At 33.3% G+C, this 18,753-nt stretch overlaps 1 protein-coding gene across 2 annotated transcripts in view; it reads left to right on the plus strand.

The window, feature by feature from the left end:
- Positions 1–529: 529 nt before the first annotated feature.
- Positions 530–18,753, plus strand: part of LOC118202138 (uncharacterized) — a 58,861-nt gene continuing 40,637 nt past the window's right edge. For both annotated transcript variants that reach the window (XR_015039503.1, XM_035374293.2), the window contains exons 1-2: positions 530–724; positions 14,449–15,274. Coding sequence is in view for 1 of the 2 variants with exons in the window: in XM_035374293.2 (XP_035230184.2) it covers positions 14,511–15,274 (764 nt within the window). In the remaining variant the exon portion in view is untranslated. The remainder of the gene's footprint in view (positions 725–14,448; positions 15,275–18,753) is intronic.

An 18,753-nucleotide genomic window follows, 5' to 3' on the forward strand; every position in this document is an offset into this window, starting at 1 on the left:
TTCTAGCGTGCCTTCGTGATGTAGTGATTTGCCCACTGGGCGCGTATTCCAATGGTTCGATTCCCAGCGAAGGCATTGCTCATTTTTCATCGCTCCTGCTTCCAAAAAAATACCTAATGTCTGTACAAGTCCATAAAAGAAATTTAGTTTTGAAAATTAATACTTTTCTAAATAGGTTTGTAACTGTTAAAATATTTCTGCTAGATAATGCATTTTTACAAAATCAAATCCCAAAAGTGATTTTTTTATAGTTGGAGATAAAGACATAGGTTCAAAAACCTTTTAGCTTACCTATCTTGGAATAAAATTATAAACATGCTGTATGCATAATACATTGTAATTATTTAAAGTTCCTTTTGTTAATTTTACGATCAGTTCCATTAAGGAACAGTAATTTTTATGAAGTATTCTTTATTTCTTTCAAAGACGTCTGTCTTACAATGAGCTTCAAAATTGGCTCTCATTGGCGAACTTGATATTGTCGCCAAACCAGTTCGGACCGTCTGCCGCCATCAAAAGCGTGACAGTGTTGTTCAGTTTCAGAAAAGAAGGAAAGGCCGTTCAAGTTGGGGCGCAGTTAGAGTTTAGTGTTTATAGTCTTTAGTCTTTTATTTATAAATTTAAAGAAACAGTAAAAGCTTCAAGAATTTAGCTACCTTAAGATGAAGGCATCAATTTGAATTCCTGGCTAAGAATGGATTATTATTTCATTTAATTACATAAGGTAATTTTTTTGAATGATTTTTCTACTTGGTATATTGTTGTAGGTATTAATTTAAAATAAGGTACAGTTTTAATCTGAAATAAAACACTCGTTTTCTCATACATAAATTCAAAATATTTGGTAAGGTTTTATAAATGAGTATTTTGATATACAGGTGCATTTCAGTCTTTGAATATAATCGTAATTCCAGTCAGAGCCCCCAAAAAGACGAATTAAAATATTTTAAATTATTATTTATTTTTTATCATTAATTTAACTTAGTTTATAAATTACTTTACGTTTTATTATTTATTAATTTATTCATTGAATCCTGCTTTACCTGACGTCGTTCCATAGGGCTCCCAGGCTGCTAATTTTAAAAATAAATCTCTAATTATGGTGTACAAAATAATTACATTAATTAACTACTAAATAAAACACACAATTAATTATCGCACTGTTAAAGTGCGTGGCTACCGCTAATTATAATTTATGTATGCGATCTACCGCTTTTAGCTTGTTATTATTTTTTTTAGACTGCGGCACTAAAATTGGTTGTTATTTTAATTATTTCTTCTCGCACGTTCGAATTTAAAAATAGCGTTTGAGGGAGCAATTCAAAAAAGAAATAAATAACTAAAAGCCGTAGGTCGCATACTGCATAATTACCACTGTGTGAACTGAGCGATTTCAAATTAGACCTGCACTCACTGTATTGGTTTATACGTTTACAAACAGGTAACAAGGTATCACTAACTTTTCCCAAGTTTTCTTCCTGTACCATAGCAAAATATTGTACTTTATGACCTTTAATTCTAATCAGAATCATTGTTTCACTGTCTGAATATTCGCTGAACTTTTATTTCTTAAAATTTAAATGAATTGTAAAGAGGATCTAATTTTCAGTGGGACCTTATTTCTGAGTAAGCACAATATTCAAGTATTTTTATGTACTGAGATCAAAGAATGAAGCATTAACAAACACTATTTCAAAATATTATTTCTAAATAAGAAATTTATTAAAGTGTATTAATATTAGCTACCAAAAAATGAATAAATCAATCAAAAACTCTTCAAAATAAAATATATTTTACTCCAAATACTCTTTTCGAAATAAAATACATTTTACTATATTTCATATTCTGTTCTAATCCCTTTTTCCATACAAAATATATTTGCGTGATAAATTGTTTTATAACAAAGTTATATTTTATAGCGGTGATCTTCTTTGTAAACGATATTCTTCTTTGTTTGGATACGCAGTAAAAGTTGAAAACATTTCATAAATCTTGAATATGATGAAAGTTGGCAATTTAAATTTCGCTGTTAAGAATATTATTCAAAATTTGTAAACATGTTATAGATTGTATTTTCCATTATTTTTATTATGATACCAAAAATATGGTAGTGTTCAATGTAGTCGGCTTTCGTATACATAACGAGTTTATGCGTAAGATTTGCATCCATAAACTTTTTACTTCCGACTCATTTATGTTTGCTTGCGATTTTTCGGGACTGCTGAAAAAAAGGCGGGAGGAGGGGAAGACTTTTAGAAGAAAACAGTGTTTTTTCGTCCGCAGACCGTCCACAGACGCTGGGCACTACTGATGCCAGAAGCGGTGGTCATTTTATACCTAATAGGTGGATCACTTTTGTCTTCTATGAGGGGAAGAACAAATAAACCCATGCTGTCTCCGGGATTCGAACCCAAGCACTTTGCTATTGCAATCACCTTCAATAACAACTATACCATCTGGGCGGCCAGAAAAACAATGCAATAATTGGGAAGAGAGAAGAAAATACTCTACTTGATATAGCGATTAGAGAAGCCGGCTAGTATAGTGTTCGGCCCAAGTTCGAATTTTGGAGAACAATGAATGTATTGTAATTTTCTGTCGCCCTTCTTCCGGCTGACTAGTGGTCGAGCGGTGACGTTGCTAAACAATGGTATTTAAGACCCAGGTTCATTTCCCGACGAACAGGCTGGCTGGTGGGCGTTTTTGTAGCTTCCTCCGTGTATTACGTGGATATGTGTCTAATTTCCTTAGGAACTCCTCCCTGTAGGTATCCTTCCCTTTAGTAAGATAGCCGTCGCGTGCTTTGCTGTAATCAAATAAATTAAACCTTACGAATATAAAACCGCTCGCATCCCTGTGGCGCACGCTAGATAAAGTTCTCAGTGGTGAGCGTCTAAATGAATGACGGGTTCAGCCATTTCCGACGAATACTGAAATAAGAAATGTTCGGTTGTTGCATTTAATAATGAAATAATCAGAAATAAACAAACATATCCATAATAACAATAATATCAAAAATAAGCATATAAAAATAATAATTAAAATAATCATAAATAATATATAATTATAACTAATTGATTATTATAAATTAATTTGGAGTTAAAAGTAGGTATTTACGAGTAGGTATCGTATAATTACAGTTTAAGAAAAAAGCATACGTTAGAACTTTTTGCTGCTAGCCAAAAATGAACTTCCCACGCCCCAGAAAAGCAGTTTATGGTTCTTCAATCCCGAATATCCGGGCTCAAGAAATCTTTTACTTATTATTTAGATTGGATGTTTACTTTCAACTTCCATGAACCAAGTCCCGTTTTCACAACAATTAAAATGCTCAATTTTAATTGTTGTCTATTTTCTAACGTTGTCTAAAAATCTATTTTTTTATTAAATGTATGTTTTTTAAAAAAAAGTATAGTAATTTTGTTTGCTATGGCATAAAACTTAATAATATTTTTCTAATAATTCAAAATTCGAAATATATAATATCAAAATGGTACCAAATTAATTAGGAATGTCAACATATTTTAATATTTGGGACTCAACTGGACTCGGATTTTCCTAATTTTGTAATTCTCCAAATCGTAGTTCTATGCTAATAAAGTCGCTGCCATCTAAAGTTGTTGATGTACAACTAAAGTGAAAACTATAAAACGGGAACTGAAGCAAAAATTACAAAAAAGGAAACAATACAAAATATACTGAAGTATGAAGATACCAAAAAATAATCTGAACGCTTTCAGATTTTATATTACGCCCAAAGGCACGTTTTTTTCATTTACACATACATACACGTTTCGAGAGCATTTGAGATAAAAATATTTAAAAAAAAACATCATGTACCTTTAAAATTTCCGATAGACACTCTCGCGCGAGAGATACAAACTTCTTTTTTTTTTTTTTTTTTTTTTTTTGTACAGTGTTTTTATTGTTCGCTTTGAAAACGTTGAGTTTGGTTATCGGAAATTCGCTAAAGTTTTACGAAATATGTTATTGACAATAAATCAGATTTGAAATTACAAATTAGGGCTTCCATGTGCCCATATTCAGGTGGAGGAGTACGCTATTCAGAATTTTATTGCTCTAGGTACCGTTTTTTTTTTTTTTTTTTTTTTTTTTTTTTTTTTTTTTTTCACAATGCGAGAAACATACATAACGTTATGCAGATTCTTCATTATTTAACTTGTTTAAATATAATACAAGGCAATAATATTTGGTGGCAAGAATTTGAAAAGGGAAACGGGCATTTATAGCGAACCGATGCAAAAATCCGTTTCGAAACTGGCTAAAAAATTATTAATGGCGACAACGGAAAAGGGTATATGAACCATTCGGTATCTTGCTTACCAGCATACCTTTAAAACCATTGGTATGAAGGTAGGATAACAGAAAAGATGGGCTCAGCACTCTTAACTCAGCAGCTGTCGACCGGTACTATAATCTAGAACAGAGAACACAGGCATATAATGAAAGCTAAACTGACACTGGCTATTGGAAACTGTACCTGTACAAAATTCGGATCATTCACTTCCCCCCCCCCCCATTATTATCCTCCTGTTATAAGTAAGAGCATGCTGCGTTTGGGAAAGCGTTCAGATATTTAATTTTCTGTTAAACGTTTTCTGTCTGTTATTGATTTAAAAAAAAACTAAGCGATTTAAAAGCAATAGACGGAGTTCATCTTTATTTATCTCTGTACCTGTGAAATTACACTAGCTGAACTAATTGAAATTGTCGTGGATTTCAGATCACGCATGCCATCACTGTGCTGGGTAATATAACATTGCAAGAATTGGCAGTATGATTAGAGATTTGGAGTTTATAAAAACTATTATATAATAGTTTTTTACATTATACATAGGCAAAGGTTGTGGAGTGATTAGTACTTCTGAAGCAGGAAAGGCGAAAAATGAGCAGAGCACTCGCCAGTTACTCGTTCCTCGAACCTCTCGAATACGCGCCGAGTGTGCTGACCATTACACCTCGAAGGCATACTAAGAAGGTGGGAGAAATACCTCATATACTCTCCCCTTTTAATAAGAGGAGGATTAAAATCTCCCAATCGCCAAATCTTGGTGCTGAAGAAACATTATCCACCACCATTTTCAGTTCGGGCGCCACTGTAGAGTCATTAGGATTTTTTCAAGCAGGAAACGCAAAGAATGAGCAATGCCCTCGCCGGGACTCGAATCACGGACCTCTCGAATACGCGCCGAGCATTACACCACGAAGGCATGCTAAGAAGGCAGAAGAAATACCTTATAAAACCACTATGTATTTTTCGTTTCTTACAGTATTATTTTAGGCAGCTAACCGCCCAGGCGGCATTTGAGTAAACTACTAATTTAAAAATTATACTTGCACCGGGAACAGTATATTTATTATTCTAATCATCGCGTTATATTCACAAAAGCGACAAATGCATGCGCATTGCTATCATTCTCCAAGAGGTCAAAAGTCTTCTGCTCCCTCCGGAAATCCAAAATAATAATTTTCATGAAACATAACCCGTTTTTAATTATAACAAAGATCTTTATTTAAAATGGTAGCTTATTTAAAAAATTAATATCTTCCCTTATGAGATCTTAAAAAAAAAATTACCTGGATACCTCAGACAGCTATACTGTGCACGTAAAGTGTCGTACTTAGAAGTGTAAACGTACAACTACAGAAATAGAAGCATTTGCTCCTCCAAATTTATTGGTACTTGTTGTTAAAAGGTATTTGTTTATAAATATATTTAAGGGTACTTGTAATAAGTAATATTTATTAGTCCAAAAGGACAATTTGCCCAGAAGGACTACTAATTAAAAGACTTGACTTTTTCTATTACATGAAAGATACGTCAGCAGCGTTTGTTTACTTTAACTGTAAAACCTATTTTTAATTTATTACCAGCAGATAAACAGTATTTAAAAATCAGCAAAAAAGTAACTTTAGTTACTCTTAGATTTTCAGTAAAACATATAAAATTAAGGTTTCTTTTATGGGTAATTTAAAATTTTACATTAATTTTTTTCCTTCCAAAATGGTAATGTTCCGTGGCCTTAACACTCGGCCATTAAACATTGGTAATTTATGCCACTATTCAGTTTATTCATGATTCAATGATATGTGATTATTGTTTGATGTATATTTAACTCCTAATGTTTTCTAATTTTAGTGGAGTTTCTCCTTACTGTTTGAAATCAGCGCTGTATATTGTAACCCCATATCAGTCGTAATCGAATTAGGAATTTCAATCTCAGAAAGAAAGAAATATTTTAAATACATTCACGTTTTTCTTCCAATCTCGAATTCTTGTAATATCATAAATTAACTGCAAAGTAATTTAGAACTAAATGCCACACGTTTTTAAGCAATTCTTGTGGTGTATTTGCGCAATGAATCGTAAAAAATAATGGTGGTCTCCATCAGAGATGGAAATCCCAACCGGTATTTAAAGTGCGTCACAAATACCAAGGTCTTCATTATTCTTCTGGTTTAGCTTCGAGGGTTAATTAAGAAAACGTGAAAACTAGGACTTTCATTATTTTATTTTTAAATTAAATTACCGTGCCTTGGATTTTTTACGCTTGTAAAAGATATAATCTGTTAGTCGCATCTACCTTTGCGATTTTATTTGGGTTTAACTTACGAACTTGGCAAAATGGAAATGAGATACATGTTTCATAAAAGCTACCTTACTCGGCAGTATAGTTAATTTGGCATTATGGCAGTATAGTGGGCTACTTCAGTCCAAGAATATGCTGCCTCGCGCAGTCTAGTCGTTCTAAATAAGCGGAACTTTCTGCCTACCTTTCAGATGACACGAGCGAAAGGCTTTATTTCAACAGAAGTGCACGATTGTACCTCATACATCATTTTTCTTGACCACAAGATTATCACCTTCTCAATAGAAACCACGTCATCTTATCGAATAAAATGTCGCTTTAAACTTGCTGTGGAGGACATATATAATTCTATAGCTATCTGCGGCCCACTCAGTTATACATGCAATCACTTCATAATGTCTCAAACATATTTACATCAGACTTCCTATGTACAAGCTCGATAAGATGTATAAGCTGCGCCATGAAACGCATTTATAGGCAGATATCTGTAGGCAAACTTATATATCTACAGGCAAAACATATCTATAGGCGACTTGTATCTGAAGGCAAAAGCCTATAGATACAAGTCAGTGGTCCCAATCAAAGGGACTCCGTGGTAGCCCCTGGCTTTTACTGCAAAGCGCAGCGTGTCAGAGCTATCAGCATGAAGCAACAAGTAAAAACAGATGAGATGCTGAGAAATTCATGCTGACATATCTTTGAGCGACAGCAGAGTAATAAGCACAGCATAAAAGCTTCTAAATTAATTTCCTGGCATCAATTATGTTCTTGTACTACTAACACTTGTAAAGGAGAGATTAAAACAGTTTGTAATAACGGTTTTCCGGCACTCTTCCTTAAAGCTTCTCTATTGTCAAATGCCCGAACGAGCGCCGAAATTTCCACTGTGATTCTGGATTCGATCTTCACAGCCGACGTACCTGAAATCTCTGCTCACCAAAGAGAAACAAGAAATGCATTCAAAAAGGACAATTGGAAACACAGCTATGTTCTGATCTGTCCCCGTTTTTTGATTCAATGGCAAATCAGAGTACACAAAAGCAGTTGTTTATGCCGACTTCTTTCTTTTGATAGCAGCCGAGGAAGCTGCCTGAAAACAGAGTTCAAGAAATCCTGGGCACCTTCACAAGCTGGATAAATGAGCATAAGCTTGCAAATTTGCAGATAAAAATCAGGCCCTGATAATCGGATTTCGTTTTTTTTTTTAAAGTATAATACCAGCCTGAAACTCCAGAGTAAAGCCATCAGATTTGTCACACATATGAAATATTTCGGAATAATATTAGAATGCCGGATTACGTGGATGCGACATTAAGCAAAAAGTGCTCCAGTTTTCCAATTCTTAGCACTTTAAAATCTCTGTGAAATGGGAAATACCATCAAGAATCCTTCTCTTATACTATTTAACGTAGTGTATTATGCTTTATGGAGCTTCAAGTTTGGTTAAACATTTATCCTCAGTTACTTACAGAGCCCATATTCACTCACCATCTGTAGGATGTATCACACAACGTCAACTTCAGCGTTTCAAGTTCTTACATGATTACTACCTATTGACTTAATTGTAAAAAGGGAAGCAAATGTCACCTTACCTGGCAGAATATGTGATTTCTGGGGTCAGACTATGAAAAACGCTAGGCTATTATACATTGCTGTCCTGTGCACGAAAACCTGAAACAAAATGTGTGCATCGAACCCTTAGCCTTCCACTGATATTTAAACAATTTACGCGGAGGGAATCGAAGGGGAAAAAAGTGCTGGCAGCGGCTTTTGGTGTTTGCAGAATAACATTGTTCAGTACTAGTGGACACATATGTTCGATTACCTTATAACTTGTATGCTTAGCTATCATAAACTGAGCTCGAAGTTAGAGGAATGTGTAGTAGATAATCTTTAAGTCTTTAAGCACTACAAAGTCAGGTGAAGGGTATAAAGGACCTTTTATTAACTCAAATTAGGTTCACAGACGGCACCAACTCTTCCTTACCAAAGGCAACACTTTTGGCTTAACTCTAAAGGTAATAATTAACTTAAAATTAAATAAAGTTAAGTTTAGGCTAACGGCTTCACAGTTTAACTATTGCTCAAGCTGGCCCTTACTGGAAACGTCAACGTAAACCTAATGACAAGACTAGCTCAACCCCACAGAAATGTAATCCCTAAAAGATCAAATACAATAACATCGTTTTCAGGCAAGCAGAACACGTTCTGATTTCACCTTCCAGAACCTTCCCTTAAATACTAATTTCTTTCTACCTCATTTGAATACACGCGCTCTAATCAATTTCAGTTCTGACAAGAAAGTGTGAGTTGAAAGCAAGGAAAGCTACTTCACCATAAAATAGCTGTTAAATAAATTTAAATCTACACAATCTTGAGCAATATGTGATGAAGAAGAGTTATGCGATCACCAGCTGTGTTGCACTTAACGTAGTATTTAAGAGAATGGTTTAATAACTGATTCACTGTAATGATCGATAGGTTTCAAACAACAAATGTTTAATTAGCCACTGGAAAGAGTAAGCAATGTATATTTTATAATCTGAGAGTTAAGCCGAAGATATGAAGTCGCATAGTTTTATTACCTCTTATTCTGGGTATCAAGTTTTACTTCTAGAACGAAAGCCGTGGCATTCATTGGTGTTAATAATATTATGAAAAGAATCGCCTCAGATTATTTTCTCGACACTCAGCTTACCGACAACTCATTTGCCAGACGGGTACTTTTGCCCGATAACTCAGCTGCTCAGTGCCACTTCGCCGACGGGTACGTGTACCCGACAGTTCACTTTTTTATTCGCCATTAGATGGCAAAACATCCTGTTCTTTTCACCTGTTCTTTCTTTCACGGATGCTCTTTGTTTCATTTCTTTGTCTCTTTTCTGTATTAGTTACATGTGAATATAACTTTCATAAGTATGCAGTTAATTATTATAATTCATTAAAAAGCACATAAATATATATGTGTATATGTGCGGTTATTTAATTTGCTAATATTTTATTGAAATTGTGGAATACCCCTTTATTCTGACTTTTATGCATTTCTTCCTGTTAGCTCCCTTCTTTTCCTTTAAATATTTCTGAAATATACTACTGCGCTCACGGAGTCTGTCAGTGTTGAAGAATTTCTGGATTTCAAATCAGCCAGATTGAATCCTCCAGAGATGTGTTTCAGCTCTTGGTTACAGCCGAAAACATCGCGGCAAAAACATCGCAGAAGAAAATATCGCGGAGAAAACAACGCAAGGCGAAAACGTCGTGCTACAAAACATCGTAGAGAAAACATCGCAGTTCTAAAACATCGTTGGTACAAAACATCGCAGTTCTAAAACATCGTGGTACAAAACATCGTCGTCGAAAATAAAGCGGTTCAAAAACTTCGCAGTTTAAAAACATCGTCGTCGAAAATATCGTGGTAAAAAATAAAGTATCTACAAATCATCGCATGACGATAACATCGCAGACATGCTTTTTTCAGACATATTTTAATAACTGTAAATGGATATTCCCATAATGATTTGTGAGCGCAAGATGGAAAGAAGGATAATTTTTACTTTCATATTTTTATTAATTAATAAATTTTTGCTGAGAAAATAAATAGGAAACTTAAGCATAGAAAATTAATGCAACTTATAGCACTTAATAGAATTTTAAACCGACATAGTTAACTAACAAAGGCGCCATTAATAAATCATTTTTTATAAAGTTTTTACTTTTAATATTTCATGAAAAGTATAATCTATAAGTTACATTTAATTTTCTATGCTTAAGTTTCCTTCTTACTTTTTCAGCAAAAATTTATTAGTTAATAAAAAAAATGTGAAAGTAAAAATTATCCTTCTTTACACCTTGCGCTCACAAATCATTATGGGAATATCCATTTACAATTATTAAAACCTGAAAAACGCATGTCTGCGATGATATCGTCATGCGATGATTTGTAGATACTTTATTTTTTACCACGGTATTTTCGACGACGATGTTTTTAAACTGCGAAGTTTTTGAACCGCTTTATTTTGGATGACGATGTTTTGTACCACGATGTTTTAGAACTGCGATGTTTTCTCTCACGATGTTTTGTAGCACGACGTTTTCGCCTTGCGTTATTTTCTCTGCGACGTTTTCGTCGGCGATGTTTTTGCCGCGATGTTTTCGGCGGACACCCAGCTCTTCCAGTCACTTACTGGCCGCGGGGAGGGAGTAACTTTGCCTCCCATGTTCTGTATACAGAACCTTAAGAAACAACGTAGAAAATAATACTTTATCTTATTGACTGAAATAATAAAGAGAAATATGTTGGACATTACACCGTATCTCATTCGTCCAGTCTTTTATTATCTTTTCTGTTTCATTCTTCGCTAGGTATTAGGTGGATGCGTTAGGGATTAGCTTAGATATTGCTTTTGAAAAATGGTTGAAGGGGTGAAACTGTACCTTCAGAAAGGGGTCAACCTAAGTTAATTGTTGATGGCTATTTGATGTGTAAAGAGGAAAGTTTTGGTATTTGTTTTATTGGTATTGCAAGATGTGCAAAGGCTATGCAAACACCGTACTTGTAGCTGGACAAGATGACCTTCAAAACCATAGGGGACATAATCATGAATTTCATGTTAAAAAAGATGGAGAGAGAGAGATTTTTCTAGCAGCAGATAATATTAAACAAGCGGCCCACCAAACTTGCGACACACCATTGCTGTCCCGGAGCAAAGTCCTCCTGCGATGCCTAGATATCATGCTTTACTTCAGTTTGTAAAAAGAGCTTGTAAAGAAATTTTAGCTCTGCATCCAGCTGCTTTGGAAAATATTGATACTCCATTAGAACTCAGAGCTATTAGAGATGAAAAATTTTTACTAAATGATTCATCCTTTAACAGTTAACACACACTGTTGTTCGCCAAGTTTACTACTGTTTGTCTACCAGAAGAACAGCTCTCGCCACAGTGTCACCGGGGTGGCGGTCGCTACAGCAACAGGGCTAGTATATTTCAAATAGGAACAAACCAAGGGTTGCCAATTCATTTTTAAGTGCGTCAAGATGGCAAACTGAAAAGTAAATCTTCAAGAAACCACTACGGAAAATGGGCCAAGGCTCGTTTCTACGGTAACAGACAGCTGCAAACTAACTGGCGATGGCTTTTCTTATGCTAGACAGACCGTAGTCACTTTATATATCTGCAGGCAAACGTACCTGTCGGATAACTGAGTATCAGGTAAATTTACCCGTAAAATAACTAAGTTATCGGCCAATTGAATGTCGGGCAAACGTGTCAGACCCGAAAGGAAGTGTATTTAAAAATAAAACAGCAATCGGGGGGGGGGAGCGATATTCATAATTTTACCAGTTGTAGTCAAATTACATTACGTATTACAATAGGATGATAACTATTAAATTTTTAACGAACATTTCTCGATCAATTAAAAGCTTTGTTTGCAGTTTTGGTTTATAAGTTTGTGTTTAGTCGAGGTAATATCTGTATATAATATATACATTATTTAAAATGTTGAATTGTGTTTAATTTAATATTCGTTAGTCTCGAAGATTTATTTCTTTAAATACAGGTCCTCTACATGCGTTTATAACTGTGAAATTTTTTAACATGAGGCAGGAAATTGTATTAAACATAGTGAGTGGAAGGATGTTGCAAATTAAGCTTGTTTTTTTAATGATTCTTGAAATGAGTGAAAATTGTAATTAATAGACAAGTCAGTACTTTTAAACGAATAAAAGCTTCTCAGTTTTACATAAAAAATACTTTAAGATAGTATTTCTTAAACTTTTTTCAGGAAGGAACCAGTTTCGTAAATTAGAATGTTCTGCAAACTACCTGTCTGTTATCTCTTTTGAAAGCATGCTTAGTTAAAATTTATGTTACTACCATTATACTTATGGTTTTTAAATATGAGTAATTAAAATAATTTAATTTTGCATTGGTATTAATCAGTTAATAGAAGAAACATTATACTAGTTTTTAATAATTCAATGCTATTTGAGTTTGAATAATCTTTATAGTTTAAACTAAAAGTTATATAAACGTTGGTAATCACGTTAACGAGATAGATAAGCCAGCCGATTCTTGCACAGCTGTTCTATGTTTGAATGCATGTTCTCAAGCTTAGGTGGGAGATCAACAAGTTGATTCCGGTCCTTTGTTCTTATAGTATGTAGAAGCAAATTAAATTATAATTTTTGGAGCACCGCTAGAGAGTTCACTACGTTCCGTTTTCACTGGTAATGAGGTCCAGAAATTAACAATACCTTCTGCTTGAAATTTCTTTTGAAGTGCGGTGTCATTCGAGAGTTCAATTAACTGTTCTTTGTCATTCAATGGAAAATTCGTTATGTTTACCACTTGGAAGATAACTTTCAAGGTGTGGCATCAAAAATTTGGGGTGCAATCATATGACACTGCATAATTCTTTTTTAATGACGATGTCACTTTCTACTAAAAATTACTGTAAGATTGGAAATGATGAAAAATTTCTCTCTTGTACATAATAAACCAACAAACCAAATTTCCTTTAAAACTTCAATTTCTCATGGTCATTTAGAATAATCAAAGAATTATCTTCTAGACCTAGATTTAGTTCTGAGAATATTCATTTGAGAGATATGCTAGTGTAATTAGCCACATATCATCAGCAAATAATAATGTAAAATATTGTTAATTCCGTTTACAAATAACAGAAAAATTCTGCAAATCTAGAAAGATCACTAGGGCAAGTTTCGACGATCACTTGTGGTTCGCGGACCACAGTTAGAGAAACGCTAAGGTCAACTGCTCGACAGCATTACTGCTTGGGGATAAAGCAGTATAAATTTCCGGTAATAGATATTCAGAAAACAAACAAACAAACAAAAAAAAAAAATAGCAATTACTACTAAAAAATCAGTCAATATTTTACCAGCCATTAGAGAATTTAAGGCAGTTGAAATTAAAAAGTTGTATAATGGATATTCAAGTCAAATGTGTTAATTAGCGATTAGTATAATTTCTGATTTTGTGCCTGAAAAAATTTTAGAACATATTAACCGACTTAAATTGGTACATTTTACATGCCAGCTATGCCTGTTCAAGTTAATAATACTTTAAAATTTAAAGAAATACAAATTGAATGCTTTTACTTGTAATTTCTTCATCTTAGTTAAAGCAGCATTCATTATTACATTTTCAGTTAGCCTCTTGAAGTACGTAAGCTTGTAGCGGTTGCTACATCATAAAAATTATTTTTCTGCTTTAAGAATTACTTTACACCACTCATTTTAAAGAAATATAATTTATTATTCAATTTTTAAAAACTTTCTTTTTTAAACGACATCATTCTACGATTATTTTCGTTTCCTTCTGTTGCCACTCACAGTCTGCATAAAGTTGTACGAACAAAAACGATTATATGGTTTGTAGAGGTTACAAGCGTATGCCTGTCAGGTTTGTGCTTAATACCGAATATATTATTTTTAACTAATCAAAACTTATTAAATATTTTATTAATAGAAAAATTGGCTCTGTTGGAACTACATAAATGTATGATTTGTTTTTATAGAGCATTTCCATCGATAGCTTTGAAAGTATTTTTATATAATTCTTTACGTTATTCCGAGAAACACTTGAATTGAGTATATAATTAGAATTAATAGTTAATGAAATAAATTATGCAGCCTCCGATTTCAAATGTTATGTATATCACAATAAAAGGTTTTTTTTTTTTTTTTTTTTTTTTTCCCGAAAACATTCTGCTAACCATTAGTTTACTGTGATCAATCCTTAGTATTGTTTTTCATAAATGAATATGATTATTTTTCCATAAAGAAGATATTGACATTTATTTCCTATTACAGGTTGTTTTGAAGATTAACCAATAAATTTTCGTTCGACAATTCCTTTATTCTGATAGTAAAAGATGGAAGACACATCGAGTGCTTCATCAGACAGTGATAATGCTCTCTTGTCTCCTAAAGACCGATCGCGAATCGGCTGCAGCGTGGCAACGCAAACACCCGAAATGCCTCGGCACGAGATGAATCTTCCTGATTCGTCGACGAGAAGTCTTGTTACTAACAACGTAGATTCTTCTTCTATTATGGTGTACAAATTAGATCCCCAAAAGTCAATATCAGAACTGGAACGAGAGGCAAAGAATCTCGCCATTCCCGATGTAGTTGTGGAATATATTAAAGATTCTTACCACAGGCAAGAAGATAAGGAAAATGGCGTTACAAATCCTGTTTTCGAACCTCAAGATCTCATTGTCGTAAGAACACCGTCTTCCGTTAGTTTAAGAGATGATATCAATACTGAAAATGCAATGGCATTGTCTCCTTTAAACAAAGACACTCAGAGACTGTATTACAGCCTTCCGAGGACGGTGAAGAAACTAGGGGATGCATCTGATGCTCCTGTGCACAGCCAGCCGTCTATTCCAAAGCTAAAGCCGGGACTTTTGACTGTTGTCGATCCATCATTATCTGCTTCTTCTTCTTCGTTAGGATATCCAAGGTCTGTTCCTCCTTCTCCTAATTTCGGCTACAGGCCCTTGGAAAGCGAGACATCAGCTGTCTACACCATCATCGCCCCCGTTCGATATACCGTAAATGGGAACGATAAAGAAAGGGAGTTGGAAATGCTTGCACAGTTGCAGGCACAACTGGAACGGGAGAAAGCAACGTAAGTAATCATTTTTCACTCTTTAAATTTGGTGTGATATACAGCACAAATTGTTTAATCCGGACCTCAAAGCTACAAACTTTCTGCGCATGCGTTTACGCATGCGCATAATACCTTTACGCATGGGCGTTTAATGTATAACGGACGGTATAAGCTAGGATAAAATTATATATTATCTATTTCAGTTAATGTTGCAGATTGCGTTGTTCCTTAATCTTCTAATTAGATCAAGCTTATTATTTTTTGCAGACTGTTAGAGCAATTTTATAAAAAGTAAGCTTGAACTTTCGATTATGTCAAAAAGAGTTTCTGATTCTGGAGCTGCCAAAGAATCACAAAGCGAAAGCATGTTTCGATATACCGCTTCCGATAGTGAAGGAAGTAACAGAGAGGTTTGAAAACGAAAAAAATTCGATTGACAAGTTAGTCGGTATTCACGACACACCAATTACAGGACTTGAACAGTGAACAAGAAATTACGTCTGTTTATAGAAATAAAGAGAAAGTATTAGCACAAAAAACGAAGCAACTTAAACAACTTACATTGAAAGAAATGTTTAATAAAGTAAACAAATAAATATTAAGCTTTTTTTTGTAAATTTTGATACCCTTTAGATCACAATTGCTCTTTATTTCATAAATTACGGCTTCATATTTTTTATTTTATAATTTCTGCATGCCATCTTACCAGATTTAAATTGATGATCTATAATCCTGAAAAACCCTTAATCCGGAATCGCTAATCGTTGGGATCTAATCCCTAATCTAATCCCTAATCGTTGGGAATATTTTCAAAAATTGGCTAGTTTTTAACCAGATCTGAAATTGTTATCTTCAGTTCATTTCTGCAGTATTCATTACAGTAAATGCACTGCATATTCTTTATCAAATTCAAATGCTCTTTAATTCTCAGGTTTTATAACAAAACCATTTACAGGTTGCTTATTGTATAATTAGAGGAACGTTGTTATTGGAAAATGTTTCTTTCGTGTGTCATGTCCTCTGTTTTGTTTTAGAAGATTTTAATCAATATTAGAGCACAATAAGCCGACATGAGCTTTAGCGTTACGCAGGTTGTAATGTGTGAAGCAAAGATTAATAGATAATTAGATAATGATCTTCTACTTCGTGTGCTGCGAAAGATAATGATAGCTAAAATTGAGACTTTGAGTAAAACTGATTTTGGTTAAAAAAAAAAAAAAGTCAAACATTTATTTAAAATTTACGTGAAACAAAACTTTTATTGAACACTTTATAAGGTTTATGCTGTCCTATGCTGGTTTATAACAGCATAGGACAAGAGTTTCATATTTTTAATTGATCTAGCATTGTAACTGTTTATTCTAGTATTTTAATATAGCATTAAACATGCTGTATTAAAGCCGTTAAAGTTAAACGGGGTTTATATTTAAAGATGAAATAACAGAATATCAGACACGCAATATTTTCTAAAAGGAAAGAGAATTTATCCATACTTGTATTAACTAATAGCTACATACCGTAATTTGAGCGTAGGAATTCTGAAACTCAAAACTCAATATTTTTTTTCTTTTCAGAAATTATTTCTGGCAAACGTAACCGCATATTGCTAAAAATGGCTATTATGTCATGGATGTAAGGCCTAGACACGCATAGCATTGTATGAGAAATGTTACGAATATTTTGAAATGATCTGCAGCACGCTATTTCCTTTTATTTAGTTCAGATATTACCACATATTGTTTTAACACAACTTTTCACTTGTAATTCAATAATTAGAATATGCGTGATATCAAAGTTAGCTATTTTTATATTAATTACATTGCAGTCATTTGGAAATTATTCTCCTATTATTCGAAATAAAATACACAAAAGTACTATTCAATACTTACAAATAACATTATTTCAAAAGCTTTTGTATGCAGCTAAACATAAAATAAAGTTACAATTTTAAATATAAGTAAACTGCGGATTAAGAATTCAGATGAAAGATGTGATATAAATTGGAGCCGAAAGCATTATGCGTGCAAAAAATTAAATATGCTGGGAAAGCCAAGAAACAGGCAATGAAAATAAGTAGAAAGCCGTAAAAGGTAATATGTGATTACGATGATGACTACGAAGACTATAATAAAACTTCCGAAGATAAAATAAGAACGTACAACTTGACTTCAGAACATAAAACATGACGAAGAAACCTAATAATAAAAGCCTTAAGAATCGACATAGCGTGGATTAGTTTTCAGTTCGAGGGGAGGTTAAGAATTTACCTTTAGCGGCAGGATCGTTAAAAGGGCGAAAAAGAACATACTCCCAAGTAACAATAGCACATAATAATTCGAGAAATAGTCCTGCAGATTTATCTACGTTACCATAAATTTACTCTATTGCCTTCAGATGTATATATATCTACTCGTCGTGCAGTCTGCTGTCTTGTAAATTCACTCCAGTTATGCTTATTCCTTTTATTTATTTTTAATTTGGACTTTATAATATAATTAAGAAATTTCAATATTAGCTAGCGCGATTCAGCAGATGTAAAAGTATCTACATGTTACGTGGGCTTGGTCAAAACACTTTCTTCCTGAGAAAAAATGACTCTTCTCTCTCTCTCTTTATCTGTTTAAGGGGTATCACCAACCCCTATACAGACAGTGTTAAATTGGATATTTTTTTTAAACATTTTGAATTTTAGAGTAATTTACAGAATATTTTGCTAGGCATAGTAAAATTTAGCACTTTTCTCACACAAAATTAAAGTTTTTTTTTCTCAGTTTATCATAAAAATCTCATTTCAGTAAATATTAGGAAACCTAATAAATAAGCCATAAAAATTTAGATACCTGTTAGCAGTACTTCCTGAGAGAAAGTACATCGAGTATAAAAAATCACATTTGCAGAAAAACGCATTTTTATGTAAAAATCCTCATTGATCAAAGCATTCGATGACAAAATAAAACTAGATTTTTTACAGTTCTAATTTTCATAGAGGAATGGTATTTTTAGAAAGATAAAAGTGTAGAGAATTTGGAAATGTAAAAATCCGAAATTACAATTTTTTTGAAGATTTTTGGATTTCAACAGCAATAAACAAATTATCCTGGAGTATATCTGAGAGAACTGTAAAAATTAATTTGCAATAATTTAATTAAAGAGTTTGCAAAAAAGGGTATGATATCTGATGACAGAGTAGATGGTGTATATTTCATATCTTAATTTAACGGCAGTTTATAGCAATTTTTAAACGTGCGTGTACATTTGTATTAACAATTTCCAAATAAAGCTATTTTTGATAAATTTAACAGTTTGTTTCCAGGTTTACTGGAAAACAAAATTTAGAATCTTGAAAGCTGTAAAAGGAGGCTATATTTCAAAATATTATTATTAATATTTTAATTTATTTTTGCGTTCTGAAAGACTTCTTAAAATGAAGAAGGAAAATATGTAGCGTGGTCATAAAAAGCTTCCGATATATGAAATTTTAGTGGCCTATGCCTCAA

This window comes from Stegodyphus dumicola, chromosome 2 (assembly GCF_044657685.1).
Source record: "Stegodyphus dumicola isolate Sdum_Otavi_A_Nest chromosome 2, ASM4465768v1".
NCBI lineage: Eukaryota > Metazoa > Arthropoda > Arachnida > Araneae > Eresidae > Stegodyphus > Stegodyphus dumicola.